The sequence below is a fragment of the Erithacus rubecula genome (assembly GCF_903797595.1).
Source record: "Erithacus rubecula genome assembly, chromosome: 22".
Lineage (NCBI taxonomy): Eukaryota > Metazoa > Chordata > Aves > Passeriformes > Muscicapidae > Erithacus > Erithacus rubecula.
Window position 1 is genome coordinate 1,107,295 of NC_136674.1, and position 22,955 is coordinate 1,130,249.

Genomic DNA, 22,955 nt, shown 5'->3' on the forward strand with positions numbered 1-22,955 from the left:
GGAGGGAGCCGCGGGGGCGGCGGGGGGCGGCTTCGCCCGCGGGTGCGGGCGGGCGGCAGCGCCGGGGCGGAGGGTGAACTCGGGGCTGCCCAGGGGGTCTCCCGGCGCCGCCGCCGCCTTGGCACGGCCGGGCTCGCCCTCGGCCCCCCGGGGCTGCCGCCGCCTCCCCGGGCCGGGCTGGCCGCGCTCCAGGAGCGCCGGGCCCGGCGCGTCCCGCGGCCCGCGGGGGTCGGGCCGTGCCGTGACCCCGCGCAGCCCCGCGCTCCTCCGCGGGACAGCGTTCGCCCGTACCTGAGGCATCTTCGGCGCGGCACATGCATGCAAATCGTAGCCACGAGCAATTAAATGCATTCGTACCGTTAATTACGTGTTTACATACATCAAGCACGTCCCTGACAGGCGGCAGGACCGGGCCCAGGGCCGGCCCCTTGCACCTCCCTGCTGCTGCCAGGACAGGGAAGGATGCTGGTGACATTGTGCCCTGCCCCGGGTGGCACCTGGGGGACACCCAGCCTTCCTTGGACACCTGAGTGTGGCAGGTTTAACACTGTCACAGGAGGGGGGGTATTAATCCTGACCTCCCACTGCCTCCACTGGCGCTGGGGAAGATGAGAACAGGCTTACAGCACTTCATTATTTATTTCCCCGCAGCTCTGGTCAATCCTCTTTGCTCAGGCCTGGATCCCTGCTGAGCATCCGAGGCCTCGGTGGCGCCCTGGCTGCAGGGCTAAATTTGGCCCCTGTGACTTCCTCCCGTGTGGAACAGCCGGGTGGTTTTTCTTGTCTCCTGTTACAGATAATGCAAAGGCTGCTCCTGAAGCCGCAGCTCTGTGGAGCCCTGGTGCAGCAGGGAGGAGGGACGGTGGGGACAGGGACCAGGGGACACTTTTGGTCACCTGGCTCCTGCAGCGCTGGTCCCCAGCCCTCCCCAGGCATTTCTTCACCTTCCCAGGGCATTGCAAAACAGTCCTTGTTCTGTTCCGAGAGATGCCTGCGGTTCTTTCACGCCTCTCAGGCTTCTTTCCTTGAAACTCCAGTGCCAGAGTCAAGTGGTTATGTCAAAACGTGTTTGCATTTGAAACAAAAAAAGAGTTTCTCAGCCTTGTGACCCCAGAGGGAAGTTTGTGACTATGTGCCCAGGGGTTTGGCTGCCTGGAGTGGCCCAGCCTGCTTGGGAGCACCTGCAGCTCCAAGGGTCCACGTGCCTCAGGCAGTTTGGAGCCTGCTTGCTTTTGACCCTCCTGTCTGCACCACGCAGAGCTCGCTGCTGATGCACAGCACTGCAAACTGTGAAATATTGCCCTTGCTCTGCAGATCCTCACTGAGAGAAACAGACAAAAAAAAAAAAAAAAAAAAAAAGAGCCGAAGGGGTTTGCCAGTGCAGAGCTGCACCAGCCTGGCTCGCCTGAGATGCTGTCTGCTCATCCCAGATGTTTTTTCCCCCTCTGCACCCCGTGTCCCTGCCCTGGCCGCTGTTCTGACCCCGGAGGAACCCCTCGTTCCAGCAGAGGACACACCACCGCCGCTCCTGGTTGTTTCCCTCCCGGTCGCTCGGTTATTTTTGTTAACGCTTATTAAGGAAGACTTGGGAGAGCTCTTTGTTAAGGGCTCACACTCACTTCAATTAAAGGCTAAGAAAACTACCCAAGCGTATCACTGACTCATCGGAGAAATCCCGACGAGCACGTAGCCGCCTAAACTCTGTTCTTGTTTTCACAGCTAAAGGACTTGAGAGGAACAAAACCTGCGAGACTCACAGCTAAGTCAGACAAGAGGGAAACGGAGTTGGAACCCACTTCCCTCTTGGCAGTGCCCTGCTGGGCCCTCCCAGCCCCTCTTTTACCCCGGCACATCCCAGGCTGGGCTGGGAGCAGAGCGAGCCGAGGCACTGAGAGTCCCCCGGGGGGAAGGACTCTATTTAGAAAGGGCAAGTCTGTGCCAAACCTGACGAACTTTCCTTTACCCAGAATTATAACTGGAAGTCTAAAAAGCCACAGTGTTTGAAAACACATATTTACATTATATATGCCCCAAAGCAGAATAAACAAAGGTTAGATTTGTAAACTCTCCATCTTAATTAAAACAGCGCTGCTTAGGACAAACCCACATAACAGGCGGCTTGAAGTGCTGTGTTATTTAATTTATACCTTCCAGCTCCCTTAGTCATGGAGCTGGGACAGCGATAGCATCAGCAGCCACCCCGCTGTGCAAGCACAGGGAATTTCTAGGGCACTGGGAACCCTGTGGCCCATTTACCACCATCCCCAGGCTGCGCTTTTCTGCCTTTTTAAACTCAAATCTTCCCTCCTTCTCCCTTGGCTCTTCCCACACGGTGAGGAAGGAAGGGAATGCTGCTGGGTGTCTCCTGCCAGAGGCTGGCTGTGGGAAGCCTCCCAGGGACAGGCCAGCCCCAGAGCTGCCCCTTGGTGCCCAGTGCCAGCACCAGGCATCCCCCAGCTCCTGTGACAGTCTCTGCTGGGCCAGGGTGTGCTTGCATCACTTACAACACAAACTGGGCAAAGATTTCAGCTGTAGAGGAGCCCCTTTCTGTTCATGCTCTGAGTGCCACAGCGGGCTTTGAATCTGGCAGCTCTGTGGGGCTGGAGAGCCCTCGAGTGTGTAAATGAGCTGTGCTGATGGTGCTGAGAATGTGCTCCCCGCAGGCAATTTCCCTTCAGCTCTGTCTTCTCTGGTTTCTCTCTCTGCAGCCTCGATTCCCTCTCAAAGCGATCAGAGACACTAAACAGAGACAGTGAATTCCATCTGCGGGAAGCAGGTGTGGAAGCAGAGTGTGCCTGATGGGAGGAACCTGGGATGATCCAGCATCCTCCCAAGAGCATCCCATGGTGTTCCACTGCCCACTGGACAGGCACCCCTGACCCACAGCAAAACGAGGGTGGAAGGTGCTGCAGGGACAGACAACCCATTTACTGGGCAGAGAGGAATAGAAATGAGAACAGAAAGAGAAGGGGAAAAGGAATGGGAAAGGGAAAAGGAATGGGAAAAGGGAAAGGAAAAGGAAAAGGAAAAGGAAAAGGAAAAGGAAAAGGAAAAGGAAAAGGAAAAGGAAAAGCTCTTGCCAGATGGCTGCCCACAGTCACAGCTCCATTCTGCCCTGGAGGGTGGCAGTGATGCCCTGTCCTGCCCGTGGACAATTGTCCTGCAATGCTCACTCCCTTCCCTGCAGTCACTCTTTCTTCCTTGCTGCACCTCCTGCACCCCCTGTCCCTGCCCAGCCACGCACCTGCCACGGGAAACCCTTCCTGAGATTTCCTCACCCTCCCTAATCCCCGTGGATCCATCACTGTCTCCTTCCCCTGTAGCCTGAGCCTGCTTTCCCTGGCAGGGACGGGGCTGCTGCTTCCCCCCGGGGCTGGGACCCTGATCCAGGCCCAGCACACGGGCAGAACAGGGGCAGGACACGGGCAGGACAGGGGCAGGATTCGGGCAGGATTCGGGCAGGACACGGGCAGAATTCGGGCAGGATTCGGGCAGGACACGGGCAGGACAGGGGCAGGACACGGGCAGGATTTGGGCAGGATTCGGGCAGGACAGGGGCAGGACACGGGCAGGATTTGGGCAGGATAGGGGCAGGACACGGGCAGGACAGGGGCAGAATTCGGGCAGGATTCGGGCAGGACACGGGCAGGACACGGGCAGGACACGGGCAGGATTCGGGCAGGATTTGGGCAGGACACGGGCAGGACACGGGCAGGACACGGGCAGGATTCGGGCAGGATTTGGGCAGGACAGGGGCAGGATTTGGGCAGGATTCGGGCAGGATTCGGGCAGGACACGGGCAGGATTCGGGCAGGACAGGGGCAGGATTCGGGCAGTACACGGGCAGGACACGCTCGCAGCTCCGGAGCCCAGCGAGCCCCGGGCTATGTTTAGCCCTGCGGCCACACGCCGGGAAGTGCCCTTATCTCTTCCCACCTCCTTGTCCCCAGCCGTGCCTGGGCTAATCTCTGCTTGGCACCTTGAGCACCGCAGCTGCCCCACGCCTCCAGCACCCAGCGGCTTTTTGTTGTTATTTTAGTCATCTCCGTCACAAGTTTGTTTTTTTTTTTTTTTCCCCATAAAACGGCCGCTGTGCTCTGCTCCCCACGCAGAGGAAGAGTCGCCCCTCTGTTGCCACACTGGCCCCGGGGATGCTGCTGGCCTGCAGGGTCCCTGCTGTGCTCATCTCTGTGCCCAGCCCTGTGCCCTGGTGGCACACGGGGGGGATGGCCCACGCTCAATATCAAACCCCAGAATTGTGGAATGGTTTGGGCTGGAAGGGATGTTGAGGATCACCCAGTTCCACCCCCCTGCCATGGGCAGGGACACCTTCCACTAGACCAGGTTGCTCCAAGCCCCATCCCTGAACACTTCCAGGGATGGAAGGGGCAGCCACAGCTCCAGTGTGGTGTGCACAGACACAAGGAGGTCGCAGTTTTTTCTGTCTGGGACATTTCAGAGCTTTCTTTGCAGGTGCTCACCGACCCCTGCTCACCCCTTGCCCTCAGCACTCTGCCTTTGAACCTGCTCAACTCTGCTGCTCTCCAGGAAAACTCTTTCCCAGTTTGATTTAAAAACTTCCCCAGCCAGAGCTCGTACCAATTATTAGCAGCGCGCTGCTCCTGTTAATCACCAGTGACCATTTTTAGTAATAATTCCTGCGGGGCCAAGGACTGCAGGGAAACATCCGCTCCTGCCTTGCTCCCCTTCCCACCATCTGCCCCGGCTTCTCCCGGGCACGGGATGTGCAGCAGCAGGCACATCAGGTCAGTGCACTTAGGGAAAAACACCACCACTGAATTAGAGCAGCCGAGCCAGCGAGGAAATCCTGACGCTAATCCCTGATCTTTCACTGACACACGGCAGAGCCCGGCCCAGCCGGCTGCTTCCCTCCTCCCAGCCACAGCTGGAAAACACGGATAATGCTGCATTACCTTCCCTGCAGGGCTGCTGCGATTAATAGCAGCAGAGAGCTCCGAAATCCTTCAGGGATGGGGATGGCAGGGATTAACACTCGGCTAGATGGTCCCCCAGGACCATTTGCCAATGCCATGCCCCATTTTCTTTATTCTTTGCTATTTACTTTTATTTATTTTATTTTTTTCTGGATCCTGGGTGGTGCTTAATCTCATTTGGCAGTTATGGATTGTCTCCAAAATAATCAATGTTTGTGCATTCATCTGCATCTCTCAGCTGATCCCACAGGGGTGAGCATCCAGTGCTGGAGGGAGCCTCGGGCAGAGCATCCCTGCTCTCACGGGCCAAGGAACCAACTTTGCTCCATGTTTCCAAGGGGGAAACAAAACCTTTGGTGCTAGCAGGCAGCTCTGCCTCAAATTAATTTTGGTGCCGTCGCGAAAATATCCTGTGTCATCCTGCAAATCAGGCAGAAAATGATGCTCCCCATGCCTTCCCTCCTGCCTGCACCGTGTCCTGTAAAGACACGCACGTGTGAGGATGGAGAATCAATGGATGCAGAGTCTGCACAGCGGAATTTCCCCCGCCCCGTGTTTCATCTTGTATCAAAAATCACTACAAAAATACAGCCCTGCCCTTTGTCAGAAGGAAAATACCCAGAGTTCAGCAAACTGCCAAGTTCTTCGTGTTTAAATTTCCGCTGGCAGCTGCTCTCCGCAGCATCCCAGCCAGTCCAACAGCCCGGGGGATGCAGCCAGCCCCAGAGCCCCGGATCCAGGCTGGCACATCTCCCCAGGTCGGCATCCGCGTGGTCTGAGCTCGTCAGGATCTGTCGCGTCATCAGCTGCGCGGAGGGCAAGCAAGTCATGCGGGAAACGGGCATTTCTCAAAAAAATACAGGACCCGGAGCGTGAATCGTGGCTGAGTCACTGAAACACGAAACTCACTAAAGGGATGAATTAGAGCTATTAGAATATAGAGGTAATTACTCATGTGAACAATGCCCTGCTCGACTCTTTAATGATTACACAAATTAGTGCATAAAATTATGTTAATGGCTCTGCAAGCGGCCCTTCCGCCCAGCCCGCCGGCGGGAGGGGACGCGGAGGTGAGCCAGGTCCCCCCAGCCCCAGGAGCGAGGCGAGGAGCGCCAGGAGAGGCTGCGGCTCATCCTGCGGCTCTGCCGGGCTCTGTGCCCGGCCCGGCCCGCAGTTCTGCCAGGCTGCGTGCCCATGCCATGGCTCTGCCAGCTCCGGTGACCATCCCGCGGCACTGCTGGGCTCCGCGCCTGTCCTGCGGCTCTGCCGGGCTCCAGGACCATCCCGCAGCTCTGCCCTGCTCCGTGCCCATCCCATCCCGCAGCTCTGCCCTGCTCTATTCCCATCCCGCAGCTCTGCCCTGCTCCATGCCCATCCCATCCTGCAGCTCTGTTCCCATCCCATCCCGCAGCTCTGCCCTGCTCCATGCCCATCCCATCCTGCAGCTCTGCCCTGCTCCGTGCCCATCCCATCCCGCAGCTCTGCCCTGCTCCATGCCCATCCCATCCCGCAGCTCTGTTCCCATCCCATCCTGCAGCTCTGTTCCCATCCCATCCTGCAGCTCTGCCCTGCTCTATTCCCATCCCGCAGCTCTGCCCTGCTCCGTGCCCATCCCATCCCACAGCTCTGCCCTGCTCCGTGCCCATCCCATCCCATCCCATCCCATCCCATCCCATCCCATCCCATCCCATCCCATCCCATCCCATCCCATCCCATCCCATCCCATCCCATCCCATCCCATCCCATCCCATCCCGCAGCTCTGCCCTGCTCCGTGCCCGTCCTGTCCTGCAGCTCTGCCGGGCTCTGTGCCCATCCCGTGGCTCTGCCGGGCTCCGTGCCCGTTCTGTCCTATGACTCTGCCAGGCTCTGTGCCCATCCCGCAGCTCCGAGGACAAAGCACGGCAAGGACCGCGGTGGGTGCATCCCTGACTCACCTTCAGCCGAGCGGGAGACGGGTTTTAGGGAAGGTTTATTGCACAGGGAACTGCCTGGAATCTTCATTTTCCCCTAATAATTCAGCTTTCTATTTGAAACCGCTCCAACTGCAATTCCAGATAAACTGCTCTTCCCGTGCAGGTGCAGCGAGGATCATTCTGCACTCGGCATGGGGGATTCTCACCAAAGCTGGGGCTGCTTTAAAGCCAATCTAGAAATGACTCTGATTTTGCTGCACAGCTAAAAACTCTGCTGTTATCAGGAGCAAGAAACCTCACTGCACAACCAGAGCACACAGATCAATGAAAGAATCTCCTGTTCTAAAGCAGAAGTTTCTGTTAAAAAAAAACAACAAAAAAACCCCAAGCAAACAACAGGAAAAAAAAAACCCAAACTGTGGTTTCAAGGAGAAACCACAAGTTTTCTAACCGTTTCTATTTCGGAGCTAGTGTCGGTTTTATTAAGCACGGGGCTATCAGGACGATGTGCAATTAAGGAGGAGAGATTCCTGCCTCTCCAGGGCGCTCCCCGAAGCGCTGGCACAAAGAAGGCAGTATCGGGCCGGGCTGCCGGGCAGCTGCGCGGCGAGGGCGGCTCGGAGGGGCCACCCAGCCCCGGGCGCACAATCGCCCTCAGTTGTACCAACAAAGCGGCACTATCGGAAGCGCAGGAGCATCGGAACACGCGGATTCCCTGCGGGAATAGCGCGGCTCAGGCAGCGCTGAAGGGTGGAAGCAGCGGGGAGGGAACGCTGCAGAAACCCACCTGCCTCTGGGTGGGAAAAGGATTTGGGAGAGGGGGTCACGTTTGGGGGTCCCCTCCGCTTTAACAAAGGCAATTCCATTTCCCTACCCCTTTCTACCGTCTTCAGAGAGAATGGATTCTCAAAGCATTTAGTTTCAGGAAGAACACGTTCCTGAAAGAGGACACCTGGTGCCTCGGTTGGCATCTGTTGAAATCCCAGCAAATACCTTCCTGGAAGAGTGCTGGTGGCTCAGCCAGCCCGTTCCCACTAATGCACGAGGATATTCAAATCAATGCCAGCTTTGCCACCAGCCCCAGCCGGGAGGGTGGATGGCTCCCAGGAATTCCCCACGGGGGATATCAGGCAAGTACTTACTCAGATCCACTTTCACCCTTGGAGAAGCTGAAGGGCAGAAGGGATGGCACCGGGTTCCCCGGGTGGTACCAGGCACGAGTGTTGCTCCCAAAACTCACCATCCCTGTCACAACGTTAATGAACTCATAACATGGTATAATTAAAAAATGAGAGCGTGTCAGGAGGCACAGCCTCCTCCAGTTAACTTCTTCTAATGCTGTCAAACCTGGTTCATAGCACGTTTCTGAGATATTAATTTAATTCCTCTATTTTATGTCAATCAGAGAACATGATGGTCCCCCCGAGGACGGTGGAACACGCTGGATCAGAATCTGAAATTAAAGCACAGGGCACTTGGGGAAAGCCTCACTTCACCCTGTGGTTTCACTGCTCCAGCTGGTTGTTCACAGTACAGTGATGGAAACTATTTTAGGGGAAAAAAGGGAGCTCCACACTGGGAACAGGTTTATTACAGGATCTCAAAGTGCTTTGCAAACATCACAGCTGGGACACAGAACAAAGTGAGCAGGTGCTGCTGGGGCAGGAACAGACCAGCAGCTCCTCCTGGCTCTGAGCTCTCCCCTCACAGGGGGGAAGCCAAAACGAGAGTGAGCCCAGGAGTGCTCTGCTCCCTCCCGTTCCCAGGGCAAAGGGAAAGGCAGCTCTCCACTCCATGGGGAGGATCACATCCCTCTGGCAGGGCTGACTCCACGTCAGGAGCTCTCCAGGAAGGTGACACTCCACAAACCCCGAAGCAGGAACACTCTGTTCCCACCTCCTCTTCCTGGGAGTCAGTGCCCTCCCGGAGCATCCACGGGGTGATCCAAACCACTGAGATAATCTCAGCAGCAAACAATCCTCACTCACCGAGTTCCATTCCAGTAACTGCTCCACACAGTGAGACTTGCAGCACATCCTGCACCCACTGGCTCCCTGCTGCCAGGAGCAGGCTGGATAAATTACAGCCTTCCTGCAGCTGCAGCACACACCTGTACAGGTAATCCTGAGTTCCAGCCTTCCTGCACACACCTGTACAGGTAATCCTGAGTTACAGCCTTCCTGCAGCTCCAGTACACACCTGTACAGGTAATCCTGAGTTACAGCCTTCCTGCAGCTCCAGCACACACCTGTACAGGTAATCCTGAGTTCCAGCCTTCCTGCACACACCTGTACAGGTAAGCCTGAGTTACAGCCTTCCTGCACACACCTGTACAGGTAATCCTGAGTTACAGCCTTCCTGCAGCTCCAGCACACACCTGTACAGGCAATCCTGAGTTACAGCCTTCCTGCACACACCTGTACAGGTAATCCTGAGTTACAGCTTTCCTGCAGCTCCAGCACACACCTGTACAGAGAATTCCATGACTGACTCAGCTGAATTGCCCCCGAAATTGGTGCTGCACCTGTCCATGAGCTCCTGGTGAATTCACTTAGAGGCACCAGCTGAGCCTGCAGCCCCTGCCTGGCTCAGAACTATCACCTGTACCTCAAACTGCAGTGACTGGGCTGGGGTCCTTCACTCCTCCTCCCCCGGGGTCCATTGGAGGGGAGCTCCAAACTCCACTCCTGGCACACCAAACGCTTCAGGTTTTGCTTTGTGAAGCACCCTGAGATGCCTGCACCCTTTAAAATCCCTTCCAGCTTCCTTCATTGGTGGTGATGCAGCAGATCAACTCCCAGTAGTTTGGGGGCTCACACCCCTGTGCCATGGAGCTCTCCCTTGTTTCCCACATCCTAAAACTTCTCAGGGAACAGCCACCCCTTCCCAGTCCCCACGTGGGAAGGTGCTGTGTCCACCCTGGCCACAGCTCAAGGACTACACAAGACCCCAACTCCTGCTCCCTCCACCCACACCAGTAACGTTCATTCAGACCAGCTCTGCCCCCATTAACCCCCAGGACAAGCCCCCAACTCTCCCATTTTCCCTGTCATCTCCTATCAACACTAATAGTGCTCCCTCCTTTAAGCATGGATAATTCACTCTTTTCCCCTCCCGATCTACCAGATTCCACCCATTTCCCAGGGAACGGATCCTTTATTGAGGAGAAGCTCAAACATGGATGTTTCCTGTGGAACACTCCAGCTCTGTTCCACACAAAAGGCTTTTGTCCAGATCCCCAACACGAGGGCGACGGGCGAGACTCTGCGACCAACCACGACACGGGCGTGTTTTTGTAAAAATTTTATTTGTCAAAGAAAAAAAGCAACGGCCAATTGAAACCTAACGTCATCTTTAACTCCAATTTTTGGTCTTTAAATTTAGACAAATGACTTATTTACTTTTTTTTTTTTTTTTTTTAAAACAAACCCCCCTTTTTCCCCTTTAAGGTTTACCATCTACTCGTGCTGAATCCTTCCAAGGAGATTGCTCCAGCGTACCTCTCCAGGTCCTCGCTTTGCTCCTTTTACCAAAAAAATGCAAAACTCCATCGTGCATCTTAAGGGCTCCAATCGTCAAAAATAGGAAAAAAAATATCTTTGGAATAGCCAATTGAGTTGAATAAAAAAAAAAAAAAATCCACACGAATGCGGTTTGGTTGGGGCAGGAATCCACTCCTATGTTCCTGGTAATTTGATCCCGCTCCATGAATCCTTGTAATTCAGCCTCCCTATCCTATCCACATTATGATTTGAATCCAATGATCCAGCTCCAAGGATTGGGATCCAGTGAGCCCTCTCCAATCCAAACCTTTATAACCAGCAAAACCAAAAAAGAGGAGGCAAAAAGTTAGATACTGTAATGAAAAAATAGGATTCTGGGGAATGATCAGTTATGTTTGCCATCAATTAATTCAGATGTACAGTAATAACTATCAATTCCCCAAAACAAACTTTTCCAATGGTGATGCTCAGATAATTTCTTTAGAAATGTTAATTACTATTTGGAGGAAACATTGTAAATATTTACAAACTGTCAACTGGAAATGCCAACATACTCAGCGCATTGGTGGGTAGGAGGTTTTGTGGTTGTAAAAAATGGTTTTACTAAACTGGAAAAGCTTTAACTGCTCGGTCTATCCACCTACTATGGAATGGCTGGACTACAGCTGCACTCCCAGCTGGAGGGAACGTTAACAATCGGTGTTTTCACACGGATTGTGAGTCAATCGTGAATTAGTCTGAGGGGGCAGGGCTGAGACTTAAATTATTCCCCACTAGGTTTGCTATTTTTATTTTGCTTTCATTCTGGTACTTATAAAAATGCAACAGCCACGCTGTATCAGTCACACAGAGGACATGCAGATTTTAGCAGTATTGATATTATACTCTGATTGCAAGTTCTACTACAAGTGTACGGATACTACAGACATGGACACTTGTAACCAAACGCTGCAGGACAAATAAACCAATACTCCCCACCCGGCCCCGGATATTCCTTTAAAAAAAAAAACCAAAAAACTAGAATGGAATAGAGAATTACAAAAGCAGGGCTTTGGCCACAATTGCCCCCCCAGAAAAAGGAAGTTTTAGAGGAGAAGAGCAATGGCAGCCTGCGGTCACGAGAACATGCCTGAAGCGACACGTGGGGACACGTAGGTGCTCGGCCTCAATTCCCCTGTCTCTCAGTATAAGGTCAATACTGCCAAGTTCATCTGTGACAATAGCACTTGGAGTCATACCATTGCCTCCATTATTGATCTGATCCTCCTCAATCCTCCTTTTGACAATCCTAAAATGATTGACATGTGCTCCACAATCCTTTAATCCAAAGCATTCTTAATCCATCTCTTCAGATATGTCTACAGAAAGACACACGAAAAGGCAAGATAAAATGTAAGATTCCCCCAGAAGAGACAAGTTAGCCACAAACATCCCAACATCCCCAGCTCGTCTCGACCACAGCGGAACACTGAGACATTTACACAGCAATACCACAGCTCCAAGAATGTTGGTATTGAACTAGAACTAAACCAGAACAATCCTGACTGACAGCAATTAAAATACAATTTACCAAAGACAGGAGGGGAATGTCGGTGTCGAGGAGCAAATACTCACTAGGGATTTTACACAAGAATGCAATTCAACACTTCAGCCAATTCGAGTAAAACAGTTGGAATTTAAAAAAAAAAATAATAATGAAAGACTGTACTAAGTAAAGAAAACTGTGTACAACACGGGGTTCTACAAAAAGATCAGAGCTAGAGTGATGTTTATGTACGAGATCGGGATCTGCTGTGGCGGGGAGAGTAGCGTGGAGATCCTCTGCTTCTTCTTGGGGAATAACTGCGGCTTCTGCTGTTGCTTCGACTACGGCTCCTGCTACGACTACGGCTGCGGGACCGAGATCTTCCATAGCTTGGGCTTCTTGGGCCATCAACTTTAACACGGATGTAGGCAGTTTCTCCCTATTGAATAGACAGAACTTTCGATTGAAACGTCGAGGCTTCAGGGCCATGTTTCAGGCATGCTGACAGACTGCAGACAGCGTTACTACGGCCGGGACAGACAGCAGTGCTTACACGTCTATGTCCAGCCTGACCACACACTTATCTAACTGCTTTGTAACCAAACAATGAACGCCACACGTTCCTTACCTTCAAATCCTACTGTTAAGCCCCTTGTATCCAATTCTGGCCAAAGAAAGTAAGTGTGATACCTACCTCGTGAGATCTAAATTTAGTGTTATCCAGCTTTCGCACAGCGTAGGTCATGTCTTCCTTCCGCACAAACTCCACGACACCAGTGCCATCTCGGAAAACATCAGCATAACATACATCACCTGCTTCACGCATGTGATCCTTTAAATCCTGCCAACTTCCACTTGGAGGCAGCCCTACAGAAAAACCAAGACGTGACTTTAAAATCGGATTAGAGCCTCACCTCCCGTATTACGCGTGAAGGAGAGGAGCCTCAGCATGGCGGGGACACCACTCCTCCCCTCCCGCAGCGCACTCGGGCGATGCTTTTTAAGGGGAAGCTCGCAGCCTGCAGGACCCCGGGGGCACACTCAGGCTGAGAGAGAGCAATGACTCACCCGAGACGATCACTCTGTACTCCGAGCGCCGGGACGGGGGGCCGTACCTGCCCCGAGGGGCTCCTCCCCCTCCGCCGCCGCCGCCGCCTCTGCCGGTGCCGCGGCCGCTCCGAGGGAACTCCACGCGGAGGCGATACCCATCGTAGTCGTAGCCGTCCCGCCCGTAGACGGCGTCCTCCGCGTCCCTGCGGGCGGCGCGGGGCGGGCGGTGAGCGCGGCCGCCGCACCGCCCGCCTTTGTTCCCGCTCCCCGCCCGCCTCTCCCCGCCGGGCCCCGTTACCCGGCCCGATGCTCCCGGCGGGCAGCGGCGGCTCCGCCGGGGCTGGGGAACCCAGGGCAGCGCCACAGGGTCTCACCTGGGGTCCTCGAACTCGACGAAGGCGAAGGGCGGGCCCCCGCGACGGTTCTTCAAGTCGATGTCGCGGATGGCGCCGTACTTGTAAAACACGTCCTCGATGTCCTTGGTGCGGATGTCGGGGGGCAGGTTCCCCACGTAGATGCGGCAGTCGTTGTTGCCGGCCGGGCCGCGGATGACGCCGCCGCCGGACATGGCGAGGTCGGCAATGTTTGCGGCGGCGCGGGGCGGTGCGGGGCGGCGGTGGCGGGGCCGGGCCGGGCTCTCGGAGCGCTCGTCACCTCCCCCGACCGCCGCTTCAAAATGGCGCCCGCGGCTCCGCTCGCGCTGCCTCTGCGCGCACCGATCTCACCCCGGGACGCAGCACCGGCCGCAGCACCGCCCGCGCTCACGGCGGAACAGCGGCGCACGCGTCTGCCGCCGCGCCCTCACCCTTCCGCCCCGCGCATGCGCCGTTCTACCGCAAAGTAGTCCCTCGGTTCCTGCCGCTCCGGAGAAGCCGAGTCCGCGCGGAGGGCGCAGCTGTGGGGCGCGAGGCTGCGGGAGCTCCGTTCTACCGTGGGGAGCCTCTAGTCCCCGCGGCCGGTGAAAGACGCGTCTCCCCGCAGCGGCTTAAACGGCGGCGGTTGCGTGACGTCACGTCCGGTGCGGCGCCCCGCGCCTTTAGGCCCGGCCGGGGAGGGCGCGGCCCACAATGCACTGCGCGGGACGGCGGGCGCGCTTGGCGCCAAGCGCGGGGCCCGTCCCACAATGCAGCGCGGGCGGCGGGAGCGCGCGGCGGGAACGCGCGCGGTGTCCCCGCCGTGTCCCCGGTGTGTCCCCGCCGTGTCCCCGGTTATCCCCAGTTATCCCCGGTTATCCCCGCCTGAGGGCCGCTTTCAGTGCTGTGTCCGCTGTGCCGCGCGCTCTGCCCGCTCCCGGGGGGGCAGGCCCCAAAATGGCCGCCCCGGGGCTCAGGGAAGCGAGGCGGCGCCGGGCGCGCGCATCGCCCTCAGCAGCGCCGCGTTCACATCTCGCCTTTGGGGCTTTCCACTCCTGAACTCACAGGGTGGTTCCTGGGGAATCTTGAATCCAACACGTGCAGCTGAGCTTGACTTGGGTAAAACAAACTTGGTGTCTGAATTAATAAAAGTGGGAACAAAAAAACGTTAAAAATCGAGGCAAAGTCGCGTCCCAAGTGGATACATTTGAGAACACAGCTGAGGGCTCTGTGCTCCTGCAGAGGAATGTTCTATTTGCACATTTCTTTAGGTTTAATGTACGATCACATGAAAAACAGACTCAAGACAAAATTCTATCCTGGGAAAGAAGCAGGACTATAATATTCAAATATGTTACGTTTATAAAATTGCAATTTGAATAAAGACACTTTAAAATACCAGTTCACATTGTCACAAAGCCCCCACAGGTGTGTTAAAGCAGCTTTAGAGTGAGAAACCACTTCAGCGTTCCCCTGTCCATGATAAAATACAGAAATGTGGGTGAGATCCTGCTAAAAGTTATCCAAATAAATGTTCTTGTGCGATCTGGGTGTCTGTGATTGATCTCTGGGTGTTTGTATCACCAGAGACCATGAGGGGCTGGAGATGTTCAGTCACTGAAACCCCCACGAGGGGTTAAAAGTGCTTTTAGGCTCCTTTTAGTTAATTAAGGGATTGTGAAAAACGCCTCCTGCCTCATCCTGCTGCCCTCATTGATCACAAAAAATGAATATTCCTCTGGAAAAGCAGCGATCCTCCCAGACCTGTGTGGCTCTTACAAATGCTGCTGGTGTTTCTCCCCATGAGGTGGAATGAGCAGGATGCTCCTGGCATTTTAAGGAGGAATTTTGGGTCACAAGGGATTAAATAACAGCAGAGAGCTGGGGGGAGAGAGCCCCCAGCTAATAATTCCCAACTGCCTGGGGAATTATCTGGGACAGAGTTTTAGGGTTTCACATTTCTCTCTGTAGTGGTGAGCACTGACCACAGTCCCAGGGTGGATCTGGGGGAAATAATGGAATTTTAGGATTATTTAATAAGCTATTCACAATTTAACAAGCTATTCACAATTTAACAAGCTGTTCAGTTATTTGCCAGCTCGGCAGAAACCTTTTTTGGAGTTCCCATCCCTGGAAGTGTCCAAGGAATGTCAGGATGCTGAGGGGTCAAGGTTTGGACTCAGTGATTTTGGAGATCTTTTCCAACCTATGATTCAGGGATTCTGTGACCCCTGAAAATGTCCAAGTTTTAGGCTGGATGGGGTTTGGAACAACCTGGGGGAGTGGAGGATGTCCCTGCCCATGGCAGGGGGTGGTACTGGGTGAACTTTAAGGCCCCTCCCAAAACAAACTTTATGTGATATTAAAAAAAAAGAACCAAAAAAATCCTCACCCCACAAAGATCCAAATTATGCTTTTCCCAGGTGTAGGGAAACTCCTTCCTTTGCCAAGAAATGAGTCTCTATTTTCAAAAACTTAATAAAACCACTGAAAGTTATCCTTAAAGGCATCATAAACCAATGGTAAGTCTGCCTGCCTGGTGAAAACCCTGTTGCATAATTTCTTTTGTGTCTTAATAATCCTCATAACTGCTTTAAATGATTCTCTAATTACCTTAATGAAGTGTCTCTTTATAGAAGTATTAGATTTTTTTTTCCTCATTACCTTCCTTAGGTCTGTGTTATCAGTGGAGTTAAGTTGAATATGCTGCATAGTACTTATTTCTCAGAGTAATTTTTGGCTTTCTAGCACAACACATATGTGGGGAATTAATAAGTTAGGTAGAAAATAAATTACTGGGAAGGCAAAGGCAAATAATATTATTAAAAAAAAGAAAAGCCAACTGCTGTAAAATGACAAGTTCTTTTTCTCAAAATGAGATCAATGGAAACCAGGGCTTTCCAAGGGAGAATAATGCAAATATTACCTGTATAACATCATTGCTTATTGTTATTTTTTATGAAATTTGGGAAGCAGGAGGTTTCCCAAGCAGAGCTGCAGTGACTTGTCATCGCCCAGCTCTGCCACAGAGAACCTGTTTGTCCTAATCCCTGCCACAGAGCCCAGCTGGGATTAGTCCTGACTAATCTTACTGTGTTGCAAAATAACAGTTCATCAAAGCTCAGATTGTTTGGGAGAAAAGGGTCGTTTTTCTAAGAGACATCTGAAGTTATAATGTGGGGTTTTTTTGAGAGCTGAGCAATGAATTGTCCAAACTTGCCATTTCCCTCCTGTAACAGTCCTTTGGAATCTGCTGCTGGAGGGGTTTCCTTGGCATTTCACCAGTAACTTGAAACCCTACAGATTGTGTCTTTGGAGGTGAAAAAAACTAATATTTTTGGTGTGTGTGTGTGTGTGTCCATTTCAAATAGTGCTTCAAAGTTATCAAACTTACTGTTTAGCATGCAGGAAAAAGATACAAAAATACCACTCTGACTTTTTCAGAGAAACTCCGAGGTTAAGACAAGGAAAGTGTGTGTAAGCTTGAAAATAATTCCCATAGCAGTGGGTGGTGACAGAGCTCGTTTTGTTTATGCAGATTTATCTGTAAGCAAAGAGATTTCCTCTGCACATGCTGGGGCATGTCTGGATGCAAAGGGAAAACACAGCACGCTGCCAGGGGGAATTTTTCCTGGAAGCCAGCCCAAAAGGACACACATGGGTGGAGACTTAAAGGAGAAAAGCCAGACGAGCAGCGGTAACAGCACTGGAATTCAGATTGTTGCAGGTGGATTGGGAATGCTCATTTTTAGAATTTCCACAACCCTGCTGTTTTTCCTTTGTGAGAGCAGCCACGCCATACAGCCACTGTGTGCTCAGATCCAAGATCCTTGGAGCAGAGTGATGGGGCACAGGGAAGCAGAATCAGTTAAACTCTGTGTGGTTGTTTGTTGGGCTGGTAGCAATAAAAGGTTAATTAAAAAAAAAATAATAAAAATCATGTGTTGGCTGTGATTTCTGCTGCCTTGCTTTCACATTACCTGGATTTGCAGCGATTCCCACGTGCCAGCACACCTTGGCTGGGGCTGGGAGGGAAAGGGGCAGCAGTTAGCACAGACCAGAAAGTTTCAATGAGCCCCCCCCAATCCATTTTCATGGATTTATTTCCCTGGGAAGACATTTCTGCTGATCCAGAGCTGTGCCATTGCTCCCTGCCTCCTGCTGTCACCGATACCGTGGCAGCTGCTTGCATTGCTCTTCCCTCTCCCTGCCTGGTGGGCCTGACGTGCAGAGGGAGGAAAATGAATGCAAACTGTCAATGTAAATAAACCTGCTAACATTTATTCCTGCTGAGGAATAAATAAGTGGAAAGGAGCGAATCCATTTGGGTTGCTCATTCCAGAGGGTTTTCCTGCAGCTGCTCCTTTGCCTTTTGCTGCTTTTATTTCCCTGTGCATTTTGCTGGGGTTGCCTCCTTTCCCCTCGATGCATTCCCACACTCCAGGTGTGTGGCACAGCTGGCTGATCCAGTGAGGAGCTTCCAGCAATGGGAGCTCTCCAGCCCTTCCTGGCACTTTCCTTCCAGCACTTGTGTTCCAGCTGGGAGTGAGTGATGCCATGCTGATAAAGGCAGCTGAAACGGTGTTTGTCCCTCAGAGGTATTGATAGTTTCTTATCTGGTGTGTGGCATCTGTCACCATCTCCACCAGGACACCGTGGTGGGAGCTCTGCACTTTCACATCTCAGGGATGTCTCTGTGGGGGCCATGCCACTGAGCCAAGCCCTAGGAGCATGGATAGAGCTGGATCTCTTTGTTCTCCAAAAATAACCCAAATTTGCCAGGCCTGAGTGGTTTTTAAAAGGAGGTTTTCCATTAGCTTTCTGTGGAGACCTGCTGGCAGCGCTGCTGCAGTCGCTGCTCCCTCCCAACTCGGGGCTTTCAGCACCATGCAGCCCCCGTGGCATCAGTGCCTTTGCTGATTTTATTTAACACAAGGAACTACAACAAGAGAGAAACGCATTAGGATTGGTTTCAAGCAGAATATTTTTAAATACAAATAAAGTTTTCCGAGTTGTTTTGTGGGCGCTGTAACTTTATGCAAACACTGGGAGAGGGACTGTGGTGACCATGTGAAACAAAAACTCACAGAGACCAGGGAGGGAGGGACACTGAGCCATATATTTTTCCTGTTGGAGCACAATGAAAGGCAAATAAATGAGGAAAAATAAACTCAACGTTTACAAAAGGGCTGGCGTGGGAGCAGCTGCCACGGTCTGGAGCAGTTTGCTGATCCCAGTGCCCAGGTACTGCTGAAAGGATTCTGCTCCCACTGGAAATCCTGTTCCACAGCCTTTTATTATTCAGACACTCCTAATCTAGGGAGCCCCATGGTTCATATCCCATTAATTCCTAAGGAGAAGGATGCAAAGTAAATGCTTTTAAATGAGCAGGTTGAAAGATGTGTCAGAAATTAGGAGTGGAGTCCCAGCAGTGGCTGTTCTATGCTCTGCTCTGCAGTGCAAAGGAAAAACAAGACAATTTGATTTATTTATAATGCTGGACTTGTGGTACCACCATAGCCCAACTAAAACATGAAACAGAACTATTTTTTTTGCTTTTCCTAATAGGCCTTTTAGGTGCAGTTTCTTGAGGGCAGTAAATAGTAATATAGGAATAGGCCTTTGTCAGTGATGTCTTTTAGAGTATGAATGATGGATACTAATTTGATCACTTCCCAAGAAGCATGTTAATATTTTTTTTCCTCTGAAATACAGGTGAGAAAAAAAGGATCCAAGGAGCCTGGGACAGGCTGGGCTGGCAAGGGCAGGGAGCTGCAGCACCAGTAGAAGCTGCAGTTCCTCCATGGGAACCAGTTAACCATAAATCCAAGGCTTTGGATAATATCCTGGCATACCAAGGACTTTAGAGCTTCTTCACTTGTCTTCCAGCTGCAGAGGATTTCACCACACACACACAGACGTGTGGCATCCCTGTGAGGCTTTTTTGCTGTTAGCAGCAAACAATACCTGTGCTGTGAGCACAGAGCAGTGCCTCCCCTGTTTGCTCCATGAGCAGTTTTTCTGCTCTAGGGCATATTTTTATTATTCCCTTTTTCATTCCTCCTTGTCCTCCCAAACGGATTGCATGCCTGCTTGGAGTCAAACACGAGCTGAGCACTGTATGGACTGGGGCTGAATGCCCCTGGGCACTGGTGGGACTGGGAGGAGCTGGAAATGCATCTTCCAGACCCCTGCATTGGTGGTGTGCAATGAGGGCACAGCTTTGGGTGTCACTGCTGTCTGCTGGCTTCTGGGTGCTCCATGGCAAAGCCAGGTGTGTGTGCTGACCACAGGCTCACCTGGATCCCAGCATGGGGCTCACCTGGATCCCAGCATGGGGCTCACCTGGATCCCAGCACAGGGGCTCACCTGGATCCCAGCATGGAGCTCACCTGGATCCCATCACGGGGCTCACCTGGATCCCAGCATGGAGCTCACCTGGACTCCAGCATGGGGCTCACCTGGATCCCATCACGGGGCTCACCTGGATCCCAGCATGGGGCTCACCTGGACTCCAGCATGGGGCTCACCTGGATCCCAGCATGGGGCTCACCTGGATCCCAGCACAGGGACTCACCTGGATCCCAGCATGGGGCTCACCTGGATCCCAGCACAGGGGCTCACCTGGATCCCAGCACAGGGACTCACCTGGACTCCAGCACAGGGACTCACCTGGATCCCAGCACAGGGACTCACCTGGATCCCAGCACAGGGGCTCACCTGGATCCCAGCATGGAGCTCACCTGGATCCCATCACAGGGGCTCACCTGGATCCCATCACAGGGACTCACCTGGATCCCAGCACAGGGACTCACCTGGACTCCAGCACAGGGACTCACCTGGATCCCAGCATGGGGCTCACCTGGATCCCAGCACAGGGACTCACCTGGACTCCAGCATGGGGCTCACCTGGATCCCAGCACTAGGCTCACCTGGACTCCAGCATGGGGCTCACCTGGGTGCCAGAGCTGTCCCAGGACACCGAGGGCTGTTCCCAAGCCACGTGTCTGTGCAGAGCTGTGCTCTCCTCCCATGGACATTCCCAGGCCGTGGGACCTCAGCAGTTGTGACATTCCCGTAAGAAAAGCTCCACCTTTGAGAACTTTGGCAATGTTTGGCTGGAAGCCTCTGCTCTTTGCTGGCCATAAAGTGCATTCCTGCCACCTCTCCCTGTGTCTCCATGATAACCATCTCCTCAGAGCAGGGATGGGGCTGGCCCTGCCCTGGGGATTGTCATGCAGGGGCTGGGGTGCACGTGCAGTTCCAGATAAGAGTTTTCCTGGCTCCTTCTGGAGATGCCAGATGGAGATGGGAATGGGCTGTGCTCCCCTCTCTCCCTGCTCCTGCCCTGGTGCCCTCTCTGAGCCTTTGGGTTGTGCTGGCTTGGAGCAGTGCCCTGCACAAGGACAGCCCTTCCCTCTGCATTTCCAAGGCCGATTAAGCAGGAGGCAGAGTAGCCTTAAGCATTCCTTTAATTAAAACAAAATCCCTCATGGCCTGTTATATACAGAGAGATGTAACAGACTTGAGGGTTGTATAAAATGTGTATTTATTGATCAGATCAGAACTCCTTCTGTAGAGTTCAGTGAGAGCATTGACATGAGCAGGCTGGTGAGGATGGCAGGAAGGGGTTTGGTCCCAGCTTTCAGTGATGCCAGCCCAGGGTGAGCCCCTGATATAGATATTTATACATAAATATAGATATTTATACACATTTGTATACATTTACATACATTGAAATGCACAGCTGCCCAGCTGGCATCACCTCCAACACCCATCCAGGTCCTGCTTTCCCTGGCTGCTCCCTGGATATGGTTTGTGGAGTTGTACTACAGGGGGTTGTTTCTGGTTATTTGCTTCTGAGCCCACTCAAATTGCTGTTTTTTCAACTGCAGGAAGGCAAAAGCATTTCTGGTAAAGCCTTGGAGTGATCGAAGGATGGGACACACTTTCCAGGGAGAAACAACCACTCAAAAGCTTTTGCAGGCTGAGATTTTGTGCTCAGCAAGTTGCTCCAATTTGAAGCACAGTCCTAAGAAATGTGAGTGTGTGGTGGAAATGTCTGCAGGCCTGGATTAAAGCAACACTGGCAGATGAGGCTGTAGCTTCCACAAGATAAACATTACAGAAAAATAGTGTAAATACGGGGGACTCTTTTTTTTTTCCTCATTTTTTTTTTCCTCTCACTTGGGCCAGGAACTGCTAAAGCTTAAATAAATCGTTGCAGAAGTGTGACTGACCTAAATTATTCTACACAGTGGAGACCTTGTCTCCTGCTTTTGGAGATTCTTGCATTTAAGCTGTGCCAGAACAGGGTTTAAGTTGTCTGTACAGCAGTAGCTCCTTCCTACGCCCTGGGGAGCTCGGGGGAAGGTGTGAGATGGACTGGCATGTGCCAGCAAGGCTGCTGGGGAGGCAAAGCCACCAGCTCACACACTGGGGGAGCCAGCAGGGATTTTTGGTGCCACACCACCCCGTGCTGGGTGCTGGCAGGTTTCCCTGCCCTGTGTGGGGCTGTGGCTGTGCCGGGCTCCGCTCGCTCCCAGTGAACACACAGTCCGGTGTCTAATTAACTCATGCATGTGTGTCTAATCAGGGAATGCACAAGTGCCCAGCTAATTTGCATTTGAGCACCCAAGGAGGTCGTGCCTCAGCATCCAAGCTGAGCCTGCATGAGCACGCACAGGCTCAGGCTCAGAGCTCTCACTGGCAGGGCTGTTCCTGCATCCATGGATGCTCCTTCCCGTGCCCTGCCCGGATCAGGGCACGCATGAGCGCCCGTTATTTGGCATACAAACGCCCCATCAGCCTGTGCATGACTGCTCAATCACTTCATGCATGAGCACTAAGTGCCTTACACATGGTTTGCCAGTAGGTTCACTGGTGAGCACCCAGTGTGTTCCAGAGCAGGGACTGCCCTGGGGACTGCAGAAGGAGCAAGGAGCGTGGCAGAGTGGAAGGAGTGCAGCACAGGGATGTGGCTGAGGTGGGGCAGGAGAAGCCCCCACCCTGCAGCCAGCCCAAAGCCACTGGCATGTCTTGGCACCTCCCAGCTCCTCTGACGGCAGCACCGTGCTCTGTGTGACCACAGGAACCCAGCTTTGGCAAGTGCTGTGGCTCACAGGAGGGTGGAGTAAATGATCATAACAGCCCTTCCAGCCTTAAAAATGAAGGAAGCCTTTGATGTGCAGGCAGGATGCCTTGCAGATAAACCACGTGTGGTGTAGGGCTTGTGCCAGAGCCCAGCCCAAGGAGAGGGAGCACAGAAAAAGTAAAATGGAGAAACTCAAAGTAAAATTACCCATCATCCTGGCCCTGGCCCTGCAAGCACCAAGTCTGTGTCCCCGACCCCTGCACAGCCCACTGTGAGAGTGAAGCCACAAGACACGGACACAGAGCACATGGCTTTGATGTGACCTTTCCTTCAGTGTTTATGTTGTCTCCAAACCCGTTTTGCAGCTCAGGACAGATCAGATTAAAGGGAGTTGCCAGCCCTCAGTGGATCCAGCCAGTCCAGGAGCCTGGGCTGGGGTGGTGGGAGCTGGGACCAGAAGGCTGGGTGGCTTCTCACCCCTTGTTCCCCTGCATGCACTGAGGCAGTTCCTACACCCCTGTGCTCGTACGACCCTGCCGAGATTCCAGAGACACGTCCCCA

At 53.1% G+C, this 22,955-nt stretch overlaps 2 protein-coding genes across 2 annotated transcripts in view; one reads left to right on the forward strand and one right to left on the reverse strand.

The window, feature by feature from the left end:
• Positions 1-22,955, forward strand: part of MSI2 (musashi RNA binding protein 2) — a 296,757-nt gene that overhangs the window by 262,405 nt on the left and 11,397 nt on the right. The gene's annotated exons all lie outside the window — the stretch shown is intronic.
• On the reverse strand, positions 12,057-13,981 carry SRSF1 (serine and arginine rich splicing factor 1). Its single transcript, XM_079325329.1, has 4 exons — positions 13,322-13,981; positions 12,966-13,150; positions 12,592-12,764; positions 12,057-12,336 (listed from the first exon to the last, which is right to left on the reverse strand). The coding sequence occupies exons 1-4, from the start codon at positions 13,513-13,515 to the stop codon at positions 12,142-12,144; spliced, it is 747 nt and encodes a 248-aa protein (XP_079181455.1). The 5' UTR covers positions 13,516-13,981; the 3' UTR covers positions 12,057-12,141.